The sequence below is a fragment of the Marmota monax genome, unplaced genomic scaffold (assembly GCF_021218885.2).
Source record: "Marmota monax isolate L192 unplaced genomic scaffold, Marmota_monax_Labrador192_F-V1.1 WCK01_AAM20220418_F8-fsc00132, whole genome shotgun sequence".
Classification (NCBI taxonomy): Eukaryota; Metazoa; Chordata; class Mammalia; order Rodentia; family Sciuridae; genus Marmota; species Marmota monax.
Genome location: NW_026695199.1, coordinates 4524266 through 4539563, shown reverse-complemented (window position 1 = coordinate 4539563; position 15298 = coordinate 4524266). Strand labels below are relative to the sequence as shown.

General features: G+C 34.5%; 1 protein-coding gene across 1 annotated transcript in view; it reads left to right on the top strand.

Annotated features, from left to right (window-relative positions):
- The first annotated feature begins 363 nt into the window (after window positions 1-363).
- The window catches only part of LOC124082250 (transmembrane protease serine 11E), a 48794-nt gene continuing 33859 nt past the window's right edge, over window positions 364-15298 (top strand). The window contains exon 1 of the mRNA XM_058574047.1: window positions 364-461. Coding sequence (XP_058430030.1) covers window positions 454-461 — 8 coding nt within the window. The 5' untranslated portion in view covers window positions 364-453. The remainder of the gene's footprint in view (window positions 462-15298) is intronic.

Genomic DNA, 15298 nt, shown 5'->3' with positions numbered 1-15298 from the left:
TTAGTTTAAAAGTTATTGGCATTAGTTCTAGTTTGGCAGTTCATTAACTATGTGGTTTTGACTAAGACATTTGATATAATTAAACCTCAGTTTCTTTCCTGGAAACATGATGATGCTGAGTAAAATTGTTTAAAAAAATTTTATCATCTGACTTTTCTAAATATTTAGGTCTATGCTAAAATTTAAATTATCTTAAGACAATAGTTTTTAAATTCTTGCTCCTAGAAAGTGTTTATAAATTATTCTTGTTCTTACTTCCTACAAATTTTTTTTTTGTTACTCATCACACAAACCATCTCTGCCACACTGGCCAAGACTTGTCAGACTGGTTCTGTTTGGATCATCAGTGACTTCTTTCTTCACCTCAATCTAGCTTACAAAGTCACTGATAGAGCTGGATGCACACATTTGATTGTAGACTGGTCTCTGTGGGAGTCTCCTTGCTGGTCAGCAATGTATAGGTGAGTTCCCTTTTCTTCTTGTCTTAAGGAAGGAAAAATGGTATAAACTATATCAAGGAAGGTATAGATCTCTAATTTATTATCTGTAACGTATATAAAATGTAAAATATTTTTGAGATTTTTACATAAGTCAAGAAATAAATGTCAATTCTCTCTTGATTAGCATACCTGATCCTCTCATATCCTATCACAGTGTTTTCTGTTTACTCTCAGAAGGACTCTACAAAATGTAAAGGTATATGATATTTGACAGTTGTCTTTCACTTTGTTCTAAGAAGAGTAGCATGTGCTTTGATTTGAACTTTATTTATCATACTGAGAAAATACTCTTATTTCAGAAGGAATGCATTAGAAAAATATAAATGTAAAGACATGAAAACCAAAATTATGCTAATTTCTTTAAGTAAGTAGTTCAAAATATAAAAATTATAAATTTTTGAAATTTATAAGATGATTACATGACTAAATTATTATAGTCAGATTTTATAAATAAATCCAACAATGTGCTTGACTATAATTAACTTCTCTATTGTTTTCTCTCAGAGTTAGCAACAAGGTTTGAGTATACCAATTTGGGCTAAAAATATCTCATATTCAGATTCAATTTTCTTTTTTCTGACATACAACTTTTGATTTACTTTGAGAAGAAAACCATTTGAAAAATATAAAACCTCCATTTGGAATCTGTAATCTTCATTAAATGGGGAAAACAGGGCCTGACATTGGGAGAGAGAATTTCAACATACTTTGTATGAGATGTTTAATTCTCTTTCATACCTGTCAATGAAGCAACTAAGAGCTATAGATATTACAAAAGTACTCAGATTTCTCAAGGCTCCCTGCTTTTTGCAATTATTTCTCCAGATTCTATAATACTTTTGTATCCTACCTTCTTTCCCTCATTATCTTTAAAATTTTTATCATATAAAACAGGAAAGCCTCTACCAAGCTCAACATACTAAACAGATCTAGGCCTCATCTAAGTCAGCTTTGAGTGAGTCTGGATTTGATTCTAAATGTTTAGAGAAGCCATAATAAAGGGGTATGGGAGTGAATTTTTCTAAGAGTAGTCTCTAATTTGACATAAAGCATATGCTTACTTTTTAAAGTCCCTCTTCACAGTAGATAGAAGTTATCTCTCAAGGAAAAAAGACCAAAAACAGCTAACAAAACAAAAGCCAAAAATGTCTTCCTGATCTGATGTTTTTGTAAGAAAAATAAAGCATGTCTGTTTGAGTGTGCCTACAAGAGATGAAGCATTTAGGGAATGAGCTAGAGTGAAAAGGGATCAAGTTTATTATACACATTTGTTGGACTAAATGTGCCAACAGGAATTCTCTGAAGAAAGAGATATAATTGAAATGCAATTAGACATTTTCTATTTAAGGACTTTGGGTCATATCTGGAAAGCATATCAGAAAAAGGCAGGGAATTGTATTAAATAGCACAATCTTTTCTCTTAAGTAAAATTTTGATAGCCTCTTCCCCTATTTCACCTAAATGAGAATCATATTTTTAAGAATTTAAGGGTAAGAAAAAAAAAACATTAGAGCAGGTAAACATTCATCTTATGTTGCTACTTTCCCCAAACACTTATTTTATGCTATTGTTTGGGCATGAACCAATCAACATATGAACTTTATAAACATATATGCATATGTGTATGTGCACACACACACACACAGTCACACACACACACACACACCAGAAGGCTGAAGAAAACTTTACTGGGAATAATCTTATAGTGAAGAGGTTTATGAGAAAAAGAACATATTTACTGAATATATTTCTTAAATATATTTACTTGTAATGGATGTGTATGCTAAGTATGTTCACCTATAACCCCAAAACAAGATGAAGATAAGCAGATCAAATGTACAGGGATAACATCTATGTATATTTAAGTAGATGAAGGTGAAATGAGGACTATTCAAATGAAACAAAATATACTTTCATTTTTCTTAAGAATTAGCAAAGGCTGGCTTAAGTACCCCCACGTTCAACACAACGAGTGCTTATTAAAAATAGTGATGCCCAGCTCCCATTCCAAAAATTCTAATTACTCTCTAGTTGTGGCATGGGAATCATATTTTAATAATTTGCACTAGGTAATTCCTAGTTGACCTAAAGTTTGAGAAGAACAGGTATGGTGTAGATATAAAAAGGAAGAAACTTGTAAGGTTGAAAGAAATTTAAAAAGAAATGAAATAGCTCAGTGGTTAAATGAGGCTTCCCTTTGTTTTATTTCAATTGCCATAATTATATCTTAATGGGAGAAGCTCTCTCCCTAGTCAGCTTTCCCTCTGAGGGAGAAGAGCATTCGTTTATGCAACATAGTGATGATTAAGGAGATGAGGGTTATTGCAGAAGGCACAGAAACTGAAGGGAGGACACGGATATTATTTGAGTAGTTGAGTCAAAAAGGGAGGCTGATCTTATTTGTATTTTAAAATCTGTATGTTTACAGGAAAAACTTCAGTGTAAAACGAATATGTCAGTATTACCCCCTGAACTAATCAGGGTGGTGCTGAAGGGACTCTCTGTTAACAGACAGACCCAGAGTTGCTTCCTGATTTAGTTTCAAATATTGAGCCCAAACTCATTTCTCTTTCAACTAAGATCAGTGCTGATTCAGATAACAACTTTTAGTGAGTTCTCATTGTGGACTAAGTTCTGCGTGGACTTCCATTGTGGATTTCGTGAAGTACTATTTCAGGCATGGTTATTGTTATCACTCTTTATTAAAAGATGAAGTGACTGTGGCTCCAATTGTACAGGCTGAGTAAGTGTTGGATTCAGAACGTGACCCGGTCTTTGTGGTTTTAAAGTCTAGGCTCTTATCCCTGTAGCATTGTCTACCATGTGCAGGAAACCAAAAGTAGGGCCTCTTGAAAATGTATACTAGAAGAGAGAAATGGACCATGTAAACACACATATGCATGGAGAAAATGTGACTGCATAAGCAAAGCAGTAGATATAAAGACTAATATGTGATTGTTCACATATATGCTGGGGGGCAGGAGGGTGGGATATAATTTTGCTTCCTTTTATAGGTTTTTAAGAATGCTTTGACTGCCTTAGTTAATTTTCTTAAAACTGTCTTTGTTTTATTTATTAAATAAGATGGGACCTAATTCTTCCATTCTATCTAAAAGATGACTGAGAGTAAGCACTTTGATTAGTGTTTTCTAAAAAAGGATTTCAACATTGGCTATATTGTGGAAACTGAGTTCATCTTAGTGTAGCATTTCTTAGAATGAATTCATTGGTCAGTAGTGACTGTGACTAACAGACCTGTGTTATTCTTTCATTGTTATTTTCCTAAAAAAATGTATTCTTGCTTCAATGTACAGAGGAGATAAATAGACATACTCAAGAAAAATAGCACAGTATATGCCTAAAAATCAGCTCTGAGATTTTTTTTTCCTCAGTAATTTTTGAAATTTTATTTGTTGGAGAGATGGAGGAGGTGAGTGATAAATAGGCAGTTATAAATAATGGTTCTAGACATTAGTATGATTGGTTTAAAATATAAAACAAGGTACTAGTATAATGAATAACAAAAAGGGATGATCAACATACAATATTAAAGAACTCACCCTTAGAAGGTAAAGTTGAGCTCATACTCAAACCTGAATGTCGAATGTTAAAAATAGAGTATATTAGGTCAAGAAAAAAAAAAAGCAGAAGATTCCGGTCAGAGTAACGAAAGTGCTAAGGCAAGAATAAGCTGGATATATCCTAAGTACAGAACAAGGCTAGTGAAGCAGGAGCTCAGTAAGCACTCTTGATGACAACAGGTTCAAGAAGGAGGTGGGTTGAGCAGTTGTGGGGCAGGTTGTCTGAGACAGTTTGTGGAAAACTGAGTCCCTGACTTCATGACTCTATCAGGGTTAGAGTCTGGAGGAATTGTGTTAAGAAGTTATTGAAGCACACTCCCTTGGACCTACTCTTATTGAAGATACTAGATGAGAACTGTAAAGAAAGTTCTCACAGATTCGGGCATGATTTAATAGGTTTGAGATCTGTGGATGAGAGGATGAGAGGGATTTAAGAGGTGAAGAAGGAGGAACAGGCTGCAGAGAGAGCCAATACCTCATGCCAAAACCTGCAAACCCAACCTTCTTACAGGTACATATGTGGATGGATGAGTGAGTGATTTCTGAGATTTTTTTTTAGAGTGGTAATTCTAAAATTAAAGCTAGTCTTAGAAGAATTCAAAGTACCATACAGGCATCATTAAATTCTATCTTGCAACCTTTCATCTGAAGCTGTCAGATGATATCTCTTTTTTGAAGCTTCAAACACTAACACAGAAGGATTTAGCACTTTAAGTTGAAATGTGAGTCAGTGCAGGACCATGTAATAATAATAATTGCTATCTTTTGTTTCAAACATACTATGGGTCAACTACTGTCCTAGATCATCATGTGTGTTTAATCTTTATAACAACCTATGGGTATATTATTATACCTATTCAACAGATTAGGAAACTGAGGCTCAGCCAAATACCATTTTTGCTCGGGGATAATAAATGGCAGAACTAAGAATTAACCCAGGCCTATCTGACACATATATTCTTAATCACAATGCTGTACCAATCTCACAATCTCTCCTTTGTTTACATAGGTGGTTCTTATACTACTCTGGGTTAACTGTCTTATAGTGTTAAAAGATATCAAATTTATACTTTTTTTTTTGGTACTCAGGATTGAACCAAGGTGTGCTTTACCACTGAACTACATACCCAGTCCCTTTTACTTTTTATTTTGAGACAAGGTCTCACTAATTTCCTTAGGCCTTGCTGAGTTGCTGAGGCTGACCTCAAACTTGTGATCCTCCTTCTTGAGCACCACCACACCCAGCTCAAACTTATGTTTTCAAAGAACAATATTATTTTTCAAAAAATAATCTTTGAAATTGACCTCTGAGGCTATTGGACAGGAAGAATTGCTATCTGTATTCTACAAGGAATAAAACACTCCAAGATCAGACAACTGACGTGTGACCACAGGAATGTGTTAGTCAATACTAGAGATAGAATCTGTCCTCTTGGTGCACCTATATACTGAGTTTTATATAGTCATGTAGAAGAATTAATCAGTAAAGATGACTATATGATATAAAAGGTTTACTACCTGATCCAAAAAGTATTGTTATTATTATTACTTATACCATTTGTATTTGTATAAAATATAGTCCTTTTAATTGACAAAAATTAATTAATCATATAGAGTGTGTTGCTTTGAAATAGTTATACATTGTAGAATGGCTAAATTGAGTTAATTAAAATACGTATGCCTCACCTCACATAGATTTTTATGATGAGAACACTTAAAATTCACCCTTACAGCATTTTAAAAAATACCATATATTCTAATTAATTTCATCACTATGTTGCACAATAGGTCTCTTTTTTTCTTTTTTCTTTTTTTTTAAAGAGAGAGAGAGAATTTTCTTAATATTTATTTTTCAATTCTAGGTGGACACAACATCTTTGTTGGTATGTGGGGCTGAGGATCGAACCCGGGCCGCACGCATGCCGGGCGAGCGCGCTACCGCTTGAGCCACATCCCCAGCCCCACAATAGGTCTCTTGAATTTATTCCTTGGAGCTAACTGAAATTTTGCCTTTCAAAAATAGATTTGGCACCTTAAAAGCTTGTCAAGTCACATATGAAAAAATTCAGAGTACGTATAGTAGGAATAAAAATATTCCCTGATATATATACAATTCTAACATATATTTTCTCATTTGGTAGTTGTCAAAAACCCCACCAGGCCAATAATTTTACTATTACCATGACAATAACATTACTATTTCCATACAAAGGAGGGAAGCAATTGTTTAGGAAGACTGAGTCTTTCCCAGGAGAGTGGTTGCTGGAGCTGAGGTTTGAGCACACATCTTCCAACTTCACCTCTTTGCTTTCTAGCTCTCTTTTCTGTCTCTATCATGTTATTACCCCTGGAATCACAGATGCTCCCTTGTTTAAGCCAAGCCAGTTGTCTTTGCCCTTCAGTTCACTTAATCTTAACATTTCAATGTCTCTAGTCAAGAAAATATAAAAAATAATAATGAATATATGTGAGATACTTCAAACCAGTCTTTCAAATTATATAGTACATTCAAGCCATTATCAAGCACTTGAGCATGTTACTGGGCTCGACAACAAAGCAAGGTTTGGGCTTCACAGAGTTCTAGATCCTTGACTTGAGTTGTCTACACCATGGCTGACAAGAGGCAGCTCCTGACTTAACACTCCATGTGTCCAAAGATTAGTGCTTTTCTATAGTTTCCTTTCCAGTCAAATTTGTCTTTGTACAGAGGACTAAAGAAGATTCCTGATGTCTGGAGCAGAGTTGCTGTAGTGGAGCAGGACTGAGGCTGGGAGCCTGTTTTGCTCTGCCTTCTTATCTGCTCATATACATAAGATGCTTCTTGAGGATTAGTTTTGTTGTTTTTCCCAGTCCACTTTAAAGGCAAATTAATTTCTAATTAGGAAGAAGGAAATAATGAAAACAGCTAATACTTAAGTATTTGCTCTGTGCCTGGTGAGGTGCCAATAATTATGCATTTAAATCTTGGAAGAATCTTCTGAATTGGGTTCTACTAAAATCTCCTGATGTAGGGGGGAAAATGTAGACTTGGGAAGGGTGAGTAACTTTCATAGAATCACCTAGCTAATGAGAGGCAGAGTCAGGACTAAGGCTAAGATGTTTGTCACTGAAGCCTAGGTCTTTATGTACTAAGTAAGAAAATGCAATTCATTTGCTTAAAGTCATAAAACTTGTTGCAGTGAAATTCTCAAATGGAACCTTGGCCTCCTCGTATATTACTATAAGATTTATTATTTGTATTTCTAAGTCACACTGTTATCAGAAGAAATTAAGTACAAATATTTTATTATCTTCTTATACAGAAAATTTGCAAGAAAATTAGTAATCATGTATCTTGATGTCCTCCTTTTCCAAAGATAATTACATGAAAATGGTAATTTACTCTGATTGCAACTAATCTGTTTTGCATATTGTAATAGTGTCAGATTTAGTCTTGAGTGACAGGAAACTAAGAACAATAGTAGATTACACAAGATGGAATTTCATTCTGTTTAATGTAAAGCAAGCCTGGAGGTAATCAGGTATGAGCTAGCAGGCAAGTTCACAAAGAAATTAGGAATGTAGGCTCCCAGTGTCATGTTGTCCTACCAAAACTGCATGTGTCTTCCAAATTGTGACCTAATAAGGATGTCTGAGCTCAACTAATGTATATGTGTTTTAGTTATAAAATATACTAGAAGATTCTAGCCATTAGAATAGAAACTCCATTGATCAGAACCTGTTAATATGGTGACCCCTATGAACAAGGAATACTGTTCTGTTTTCCACATAGCTATATCCTTAACCAAATATCAAAGATTTAATTATTAAAAAGAATAAATATTTGAGATAAGCACATAAGTCAGGTGAATGTATGGGTCTGAAGTTTAAACAAGTTAGCTGAGCTGTAGTTATAGATTTAGAAGTTGTGAGTTTATCAACTATGGACACTGGTAACAAAGTATTTGGTTCTTTTGAATAAAATAATACTTATAATTTTTATGGCATTATTTCCATAATTTTTTTACCTTATTCTAACATGAATCCTAGCATATTTTACTATATATGTTATTGTTAAAATGCCAATATATTATAGTATGATTAATTTGGGGTGAGTATATAATGATCAACTTCACAAATTGGAGGGCAGAGAATGCTGGAACCTGTGTGATGTTGAACTTTATCTAAGATTTCTCATCTGTTACAACTAAGGAAAGACACAGGTCACTGGACTTTCAGTTCAGAGCTATTCAACTCTCATAGGACATCTCTAGACAAAAGTCTTGAGGAAGATTTGGTAGGAAGACAGCTAATATTACAAAAGGGCTCTGAAAGCTGAAGCTCTCTATGAGCAGCCAAGAGTGTCCCTAGCTCACTCAACCATTTTCTTCTGATATTCCTCCATGACACATCTGCACACTGCCTGTTAATTCTTAGGCTTCTTCCCCATCTTCAGTTCTCTGCAGCCAGCTGCAGGGTCATCCTTTGTTTAGTTTGCTGTGGGAAACTCTTTCTTTTAAAGTTGCTTATTTAGATCATGCCAACTTATAATTGGAAAGAGTTTGAGGAAAGAAAAGCAAATATGCTAGTGGAATTAAAACTTTATATTTTTGTACCCCATCTATCTATAATTATAAATTTCTGGAGGTCAGGCAAAGTGTCAACCTGAATACTAGTTTGGAGTAAACTATGCCACACAATATCTGGCTGGGAACTTTAATAAAGACCCTGATGATAACAGCAAAGATCAAAGGCATTCCTTAGTGCTGAGTTACCACCACTCTTTGTATAATACACCTATCTAAGAAAATCTATCATATGCAGTCTTCACAACCTTCTTTTAAAGTGGTTGGAGGAAGGATAACATTGCTTGAGTTTTTTGGTTGGTTAAATAGAGGAATGGCTAAATTATGAATTTTACACAACTTACACTTAGTATGCAACATGATTTTCTCTTACAATATTTAATAAGAATTTAACTGCTATACTAAACAAGTCTATATTTATGTATTTTTTGTGTGTGTGTTACTAGGGAGAGGGGGTTGAACTCAGGGAAACTCTACTACTGAGCTACATATCCAGTTCTTTTTATTTTATTTTGAGGCAGGATCTTGCTAAGTAGCTCAGTTGGCCTCACACTTGCAAGCCTCCTGCCTTAGCCTCCCCAGTCACTGGGATTTCTGTGCTGGGCTAAAATACTTTATTTTCAAACATCCAGCTTTATGCCCACCATTTTAATAATCTTTAGATATTTTATAATGTGTTAATATCTTCTAGAATCATTTCCATAATAATTATGGAAATGTTAGATATTTTTAAAAATTATCATAGTACTTGGTATCTGAGTGATTTCACACAGACACCTTTCTTCACCTTGACATCAAATTGCTTTTACTGAATACTAATTAATGCCATTTATTGGAATTGAGGGACATTATAAAGCTAATTTTTATGTCTATATTAAGAATAGTAGAGACTATAGTTCACCGCATCACAATTTTTTTTTAATGAGGACCCAAGAATTGTATTGTTGCTGAACAATTAATTGCTCTGTTTTGTCTTATGGGGTCCATAAAGAATGTCCTCCAGCAGGATTTGCTTGCTTTTAGTTTATTTAGTTTTTGAACTGGCTACTAGAAAGCTACAAATTTTGTGGCCTGATTTAAGAAATAACTACATGCAAATTATGTTACCTACATAGTCTTAGTACTATTTCTATTTTATGTTTCACATATATTCTTATATTCCCAATTTAATTAAGGAACACCCCCACTAAACACATATGTACATATACCCATATGTATGTATATATAGATATAGATGTGTGGTATGCATATCTTTATAAGCCACCTTAAATCAGTCTGGTACAAGGAGAGGTATAAAAAAGAGCATCTATGATAAAACAATAAATTTTCCTCCAATTGTATTAGTGTCATAAAATAAAAATGGAAGTAATTGTTTGGAAATTAATCTACTACCTTATTATAACTTCCTTAAAAGAATTATTCATAGTTATCATTACAGGGACTGCACATATTATAATTTAATACAAGGACTTGATGGAGACTATTAGATACTTAATAGATATGTTCTATTTAATAGTGGTAGAACAGAAATATATTACTTCAATTTTATAAGGAGTAATTTTATTGTATTTCTTCTTTTAAGAAACAGAAATAAAAACATATGATCCATAAACACATTCACAAAATCTTATTTTTTATTTTGTCTTTTTGTTTTTTTGTTTTTTTTTTTTTTTTGCTATTCCCTAGTGCCAAGAGAACCCAAGATTCGTACACATGCTAGGCAAAGCTGTACCACTGAGTTACATCCTTGGCCCCTCTACCTTGAATATTTTTATAGCTTTGTTATAGAAACATAAGAAAGAGTAAAGATCTCTTCAAGACATGCTAGTAGGAGTTCTCCCTAATATAAAATGCAGCTGAAGTATTTCTACAGAGAAGCTAAGCCTGCACAATTGTATGAACTAAGCCAGTACATAATAAATACTGAATAAATACTTATGAATTGGCATTTTTTATCTTAAGCACTTATTAGGGAATTCACAGTGTCATAAGGCACTATGCTGTTACTATTTGTGGTATCTTGCTTTTGCTTTTGTTTTGATACTGTAACACAGACATTCAATGACCACAAATAATATGTCTCCTGAAATTAATGTCTCCTTATTTGCATTTGCCACTTTCTATATTATGATAACTGTTTTACAGTAGATAGAATACACAGTTGGGAAATCATGTATTTTAAATGCAGGTTAAATACAAATATTAACCACAAATCTTGATCAGGGCATGGAGTGTCTTATTGCAATTAGGCTTTACTTAAAGAACAATTATTCTTTATAATGTCTGTCTTATCTTCTCTTATGTGTAATCTTCCAAGTTCTTTTCTAGAACTAGGGCAGACTCCAAGTACTTTGAAAGAGATCAAATGCCATGTTGTAGTACTGATTCTATTTGTGAGGCAACTTCAATTCAGTTCCTCTGTGAGCAATTTCTTGGGTATGTAGTGAGAGACATACAAAGAAATAAGGCTCAGGCCCTGTCCCCAAGTAGCTTGAAATGCATATTTCAAAGTAATACTCCGGAGTGAATACATTGACCAGAGAGGAGGGGACTTTTCAGTTGGCCCTTAACTATGCATAAGACTTTTATGATGCAGGCAAAGAATAGAATCAGAGTGACTCCACATAGAAGACAGCAGAAGCAAAACTAAGAGCTTACTGGAAAGGGGAAATGCTAGGCCAAGGGAGGCAACCTGGGTTTAAAATAGTCCAAGCCATTTTTCGTATCACTTCTAGAAAGACGGCTTACTATAATGGGGAATCAGTGACTGGGGAACCAGAAGAGAAGCTGGTCATCATCTAGCTATATGACAAGTTTTAGTGAGAACTGCCAGAACAAATTCAGCATCAAAAAGAGACTGCAGAAAGACTATATTATATTTAGGTATGAGTAAGACGAGAACATGAAAGATCATGATAGCTTCCAAACACAATTAGCATTGACTTGCAATCTATCACTTAAGCCAGCCTGCGAGAAACTGCAGCCTTGGTACTTCTAAAGAAGAACAGTAATTTATGACAGGTGAAAATGATAAGAAATTTCAGTTTCAGTCTACAGAAATGAAACTTTATTAACACATATGAGGTTTATTTGCAATAGTACCCTTTCCTCCCTCCCTTGCCTTTTTGTTCTTGCTGCTTTTCTTTTTTAGCAGTATTTTTAAAATTTGACACAGTAAGAAGTGTCAGTGTAGTGGTGGACGGATTGGCTTCTGGCAATATGAAGCTGACAAAATGTACCTCTCCTCTAGCTGCTACATTCACCAGTCTTGCACTAGCTACAACTTCTTTTTCCCCAAACTAAAAAAATAAAATCATCATAAGAAAGCAATTTAATACCACTGAAAGTATTAGAATTCAACAATTTTATCTGAAGGTGAATTTAGGTGAGGAAGCGCAGTTGTTTCAGCAAGCACAAATAACGAAGGGACAAGTGTCTTGTTTATGTGCCGTGGGAGACTAATTACACAAGTGCTTGTTGATATGTTCAACAGCTATTTTTTTCATTTTTCTTATTTTTGAGCACACTTTGTAATCATACCTAATTTGGAGCAACTTAGTACCGAATTGCTTTCTGAGGGGAAAAAAAGTGATTAAGACACAGGATAAATTATGCCTCAATAATGGTAAGTAGGAAAAAAAGAAGTAGGGTGAATCTGTTTGAAAAGCAATACCATAAGATTCAGAAAGAAAATGATAATGTTTCTAATGACAAACATCTTGGTAATATGTTAATTGTCATTATTACTAACAAAGTAATTATAATCATTCTTGATATTTGTACAATAATTTTTTAAAACTTGGAAGCTTGAAGTACTAAAATACTTTATCATTTTTTACCTTCACATAGCTTGTCATGTTAAGAGGAGTTTGGAATTATAATCCTCAAATAACATAACAGATAGAATTGAGTCTGCTATTACAAGACTATATGATAAATAAGTTGATAGAAGGGCTCAGAAATACACTCTTTTAATTGTTTACTCAAAGTATTTTTTCTGGTTTCTCTGTTGTTTTTGTTCCATAATGTCCCTCTTGGCTCCTTCTAAACCACCAAAGACAGCATGTCACTTAAATCATTATGGGAGGTGGGGGTCAGGAAAGGACATAACAGTGGTATCTTAGACTCAATAATGATGTGAACTTCATTAAAAAGCATGTATAATTGTCCTTGGTCATTTTTTTTCTTTTAAAGATATCTCTGTATCTCTGTCTCTGTCTCTCTCTCTCTCTCTCATTTAATTCAAAAGTCATAATGTTTATTGTTAAAAAAATCTACCAAAACGGGGGCTGGGGATGTGGCTCAAGCGGTAGCGCGCTCGCTTGGCATGCGTGCGGCCCGGGTTCGATCCTCAGCACCACATACAGACAAAGATGTTGTGTCTGCCAAATACTAAAAAATAAATATTAAAATTCTCTCTCTATCTCCCTCTCTCACTCTTTCTCACTCTGTCTCACTCTTTCTTGAAAAAAATCTACTAAAATGAAAAAATACATAAATTACAATCAAATTTTTTATTCCATATCTTACTGTTAATAATTTTATGTTTTCTTCTACATATTTTGCTGTATACACCTATATAGTTTTATTATTTATAAAGACTGGGATGTAGAATAACATAAGTTCTGCCATATTTTTCACTAAATGTACCATTGTCCTTTTATGTTAACACATGCAGATTTACCCTCATCAATTTAATGACCACACTGTTTACCTTTCTGTCTTGATTAAAAGTTATTATGGAACAAATTAAACTTGCTTATACTATACAATTCTACGTAACAATCATGTATTTTTAGTAATTTTATCATATTTCCTACAAGCATAAATTCACACTCCTCATCTGGCATGCACTGACATTAGTGGAGAAGCACTTTCCTCCCTCTAATCCCTCCAAAATTTTGCTTACGTCTGTTATATGCATCTCCTTTCTTCTGCAACAGATGAACAGCAAGCATTCAGAGAAGAAGAGACAGGAATCAGTTTGGGAGCTTCTTAAGCACAATTGTGCAGAAAAGAATAAACTCCTTATGGAGAAGTATTTTTATATTACAGTAATTGCCATTCTAGGAACAGGTGTTTGGAGCCCCACTCAAGGGAGAACTGGAGCTGATAGAAGTAGAAGAGGGGAAGATGAAGTTTCCCTGGCTACAGCCCCATGGGACAATCACAGGAACAAGGGAGGTGATCAAGTAGAGTCCCTGGAGCCTACTGCTACCCCCCAGTGCCTTCAGCAGGGACAGAGTCCTACAGAGATGATGACACCATTAGCTTATGTGACAACGTTCACTATTCAATGTTCAGACACAGCCAGGATGTAATGACACCAGTATTATAATATCATCATTCCTGGTTTTATATCAGCATATAAAGAGTTTGATGATAAACCAACTATTATAACCCAAGAATCTTCTTGATATCGGTAAGCAAAAATTATCTCTTGTGAAATGCTTTGTAGTCTGCAAGAAGTTTACACATTCATGAGCTCATTTTGAGGTCCCACTGTGTGTGTGTTTCTTTGTTTTATATTATTTTTACTTATAGATGGACACAATACCTTTACTTTATTCATTTATTTTATGTGGTGCTGAGGAATGAACCCAATGCCTCACATATGTGAGGCAAGCGCTCCACCACTGAGCCACAACCCCCAGCCCCACCATGTTTTAAACATAATCCTGCGCCTTATAGGTGGAGAAACCTAGCTCAGAACTTAAATGATCTATCCAAGTCACAGAGTTGGTAATGGAAGGGCTGGACTTAACAGCCTTCTTTGTTCTGGTTCAACACCCAATACTCCTCCAGGAGAACAATATATTTCCCTTTAGTCCCCAGGAACCAGACAGGTAACAAACTTAAAAAAAAGAAAAAAAGAAAAAAAAAGCACATGCAAAACACCTCAGGAAATTTTAAAATAACACTATTATAGCCAAACTCCTTAGTCAGCTCTGATTTATTATTTTTTCTCTGCTGTTGAGTTTGCTTACCAACTATTATAATCCAAGGGAACAGCAACTTCATCATTCACAAAAACAAATAAACCAGGTTACTCAACATGTTTCAATAACATGTTTCAGAGGCAGAATAAATGGGAGAGGCTTGGAGATAAATATTAACTCAAAAACTCAGGAGGTTTTGAAGAGGGCAATCTCTTATGTGTATCCTAAGAGTTTGGATTTTGAATTAAACAGAAAATTATAAGGAGAATGGAATTAGAAACTCTATCTAGAACTTGTGTGATTTGAACTGCAATGTATCTCACAGGCTATTTGTCATTCTAGAGTGCTAGAAATAGGCTTAAAAGACGTAGTTCCTATAGAATTTAGCTCCATAGCTTGTCCATAGCTAGTCCATAGCTAGCTTTACAAGTATTAGCTATCACATAACACTTTCTACAGGCCAGAAACTATCATAGACACCTCATATATACAGTACCTTCATCTAATTCTTATCATAATCCTATGAAGTAGGTACTGTTACTATGGTCTTCATTTTATGGAAGAAGAAACTGAGGCACAGAGAAGTCAAATTACTTGCATAGGGCCAGGCTGTCAGAGCCAAGACTGGCTTCAGCATCTGGGACCAGGGTTTGTTCTAAACCCTACACTGCCACCTGAATGTCCTTTATTCCTCAGATATATCTGTTCTGCCT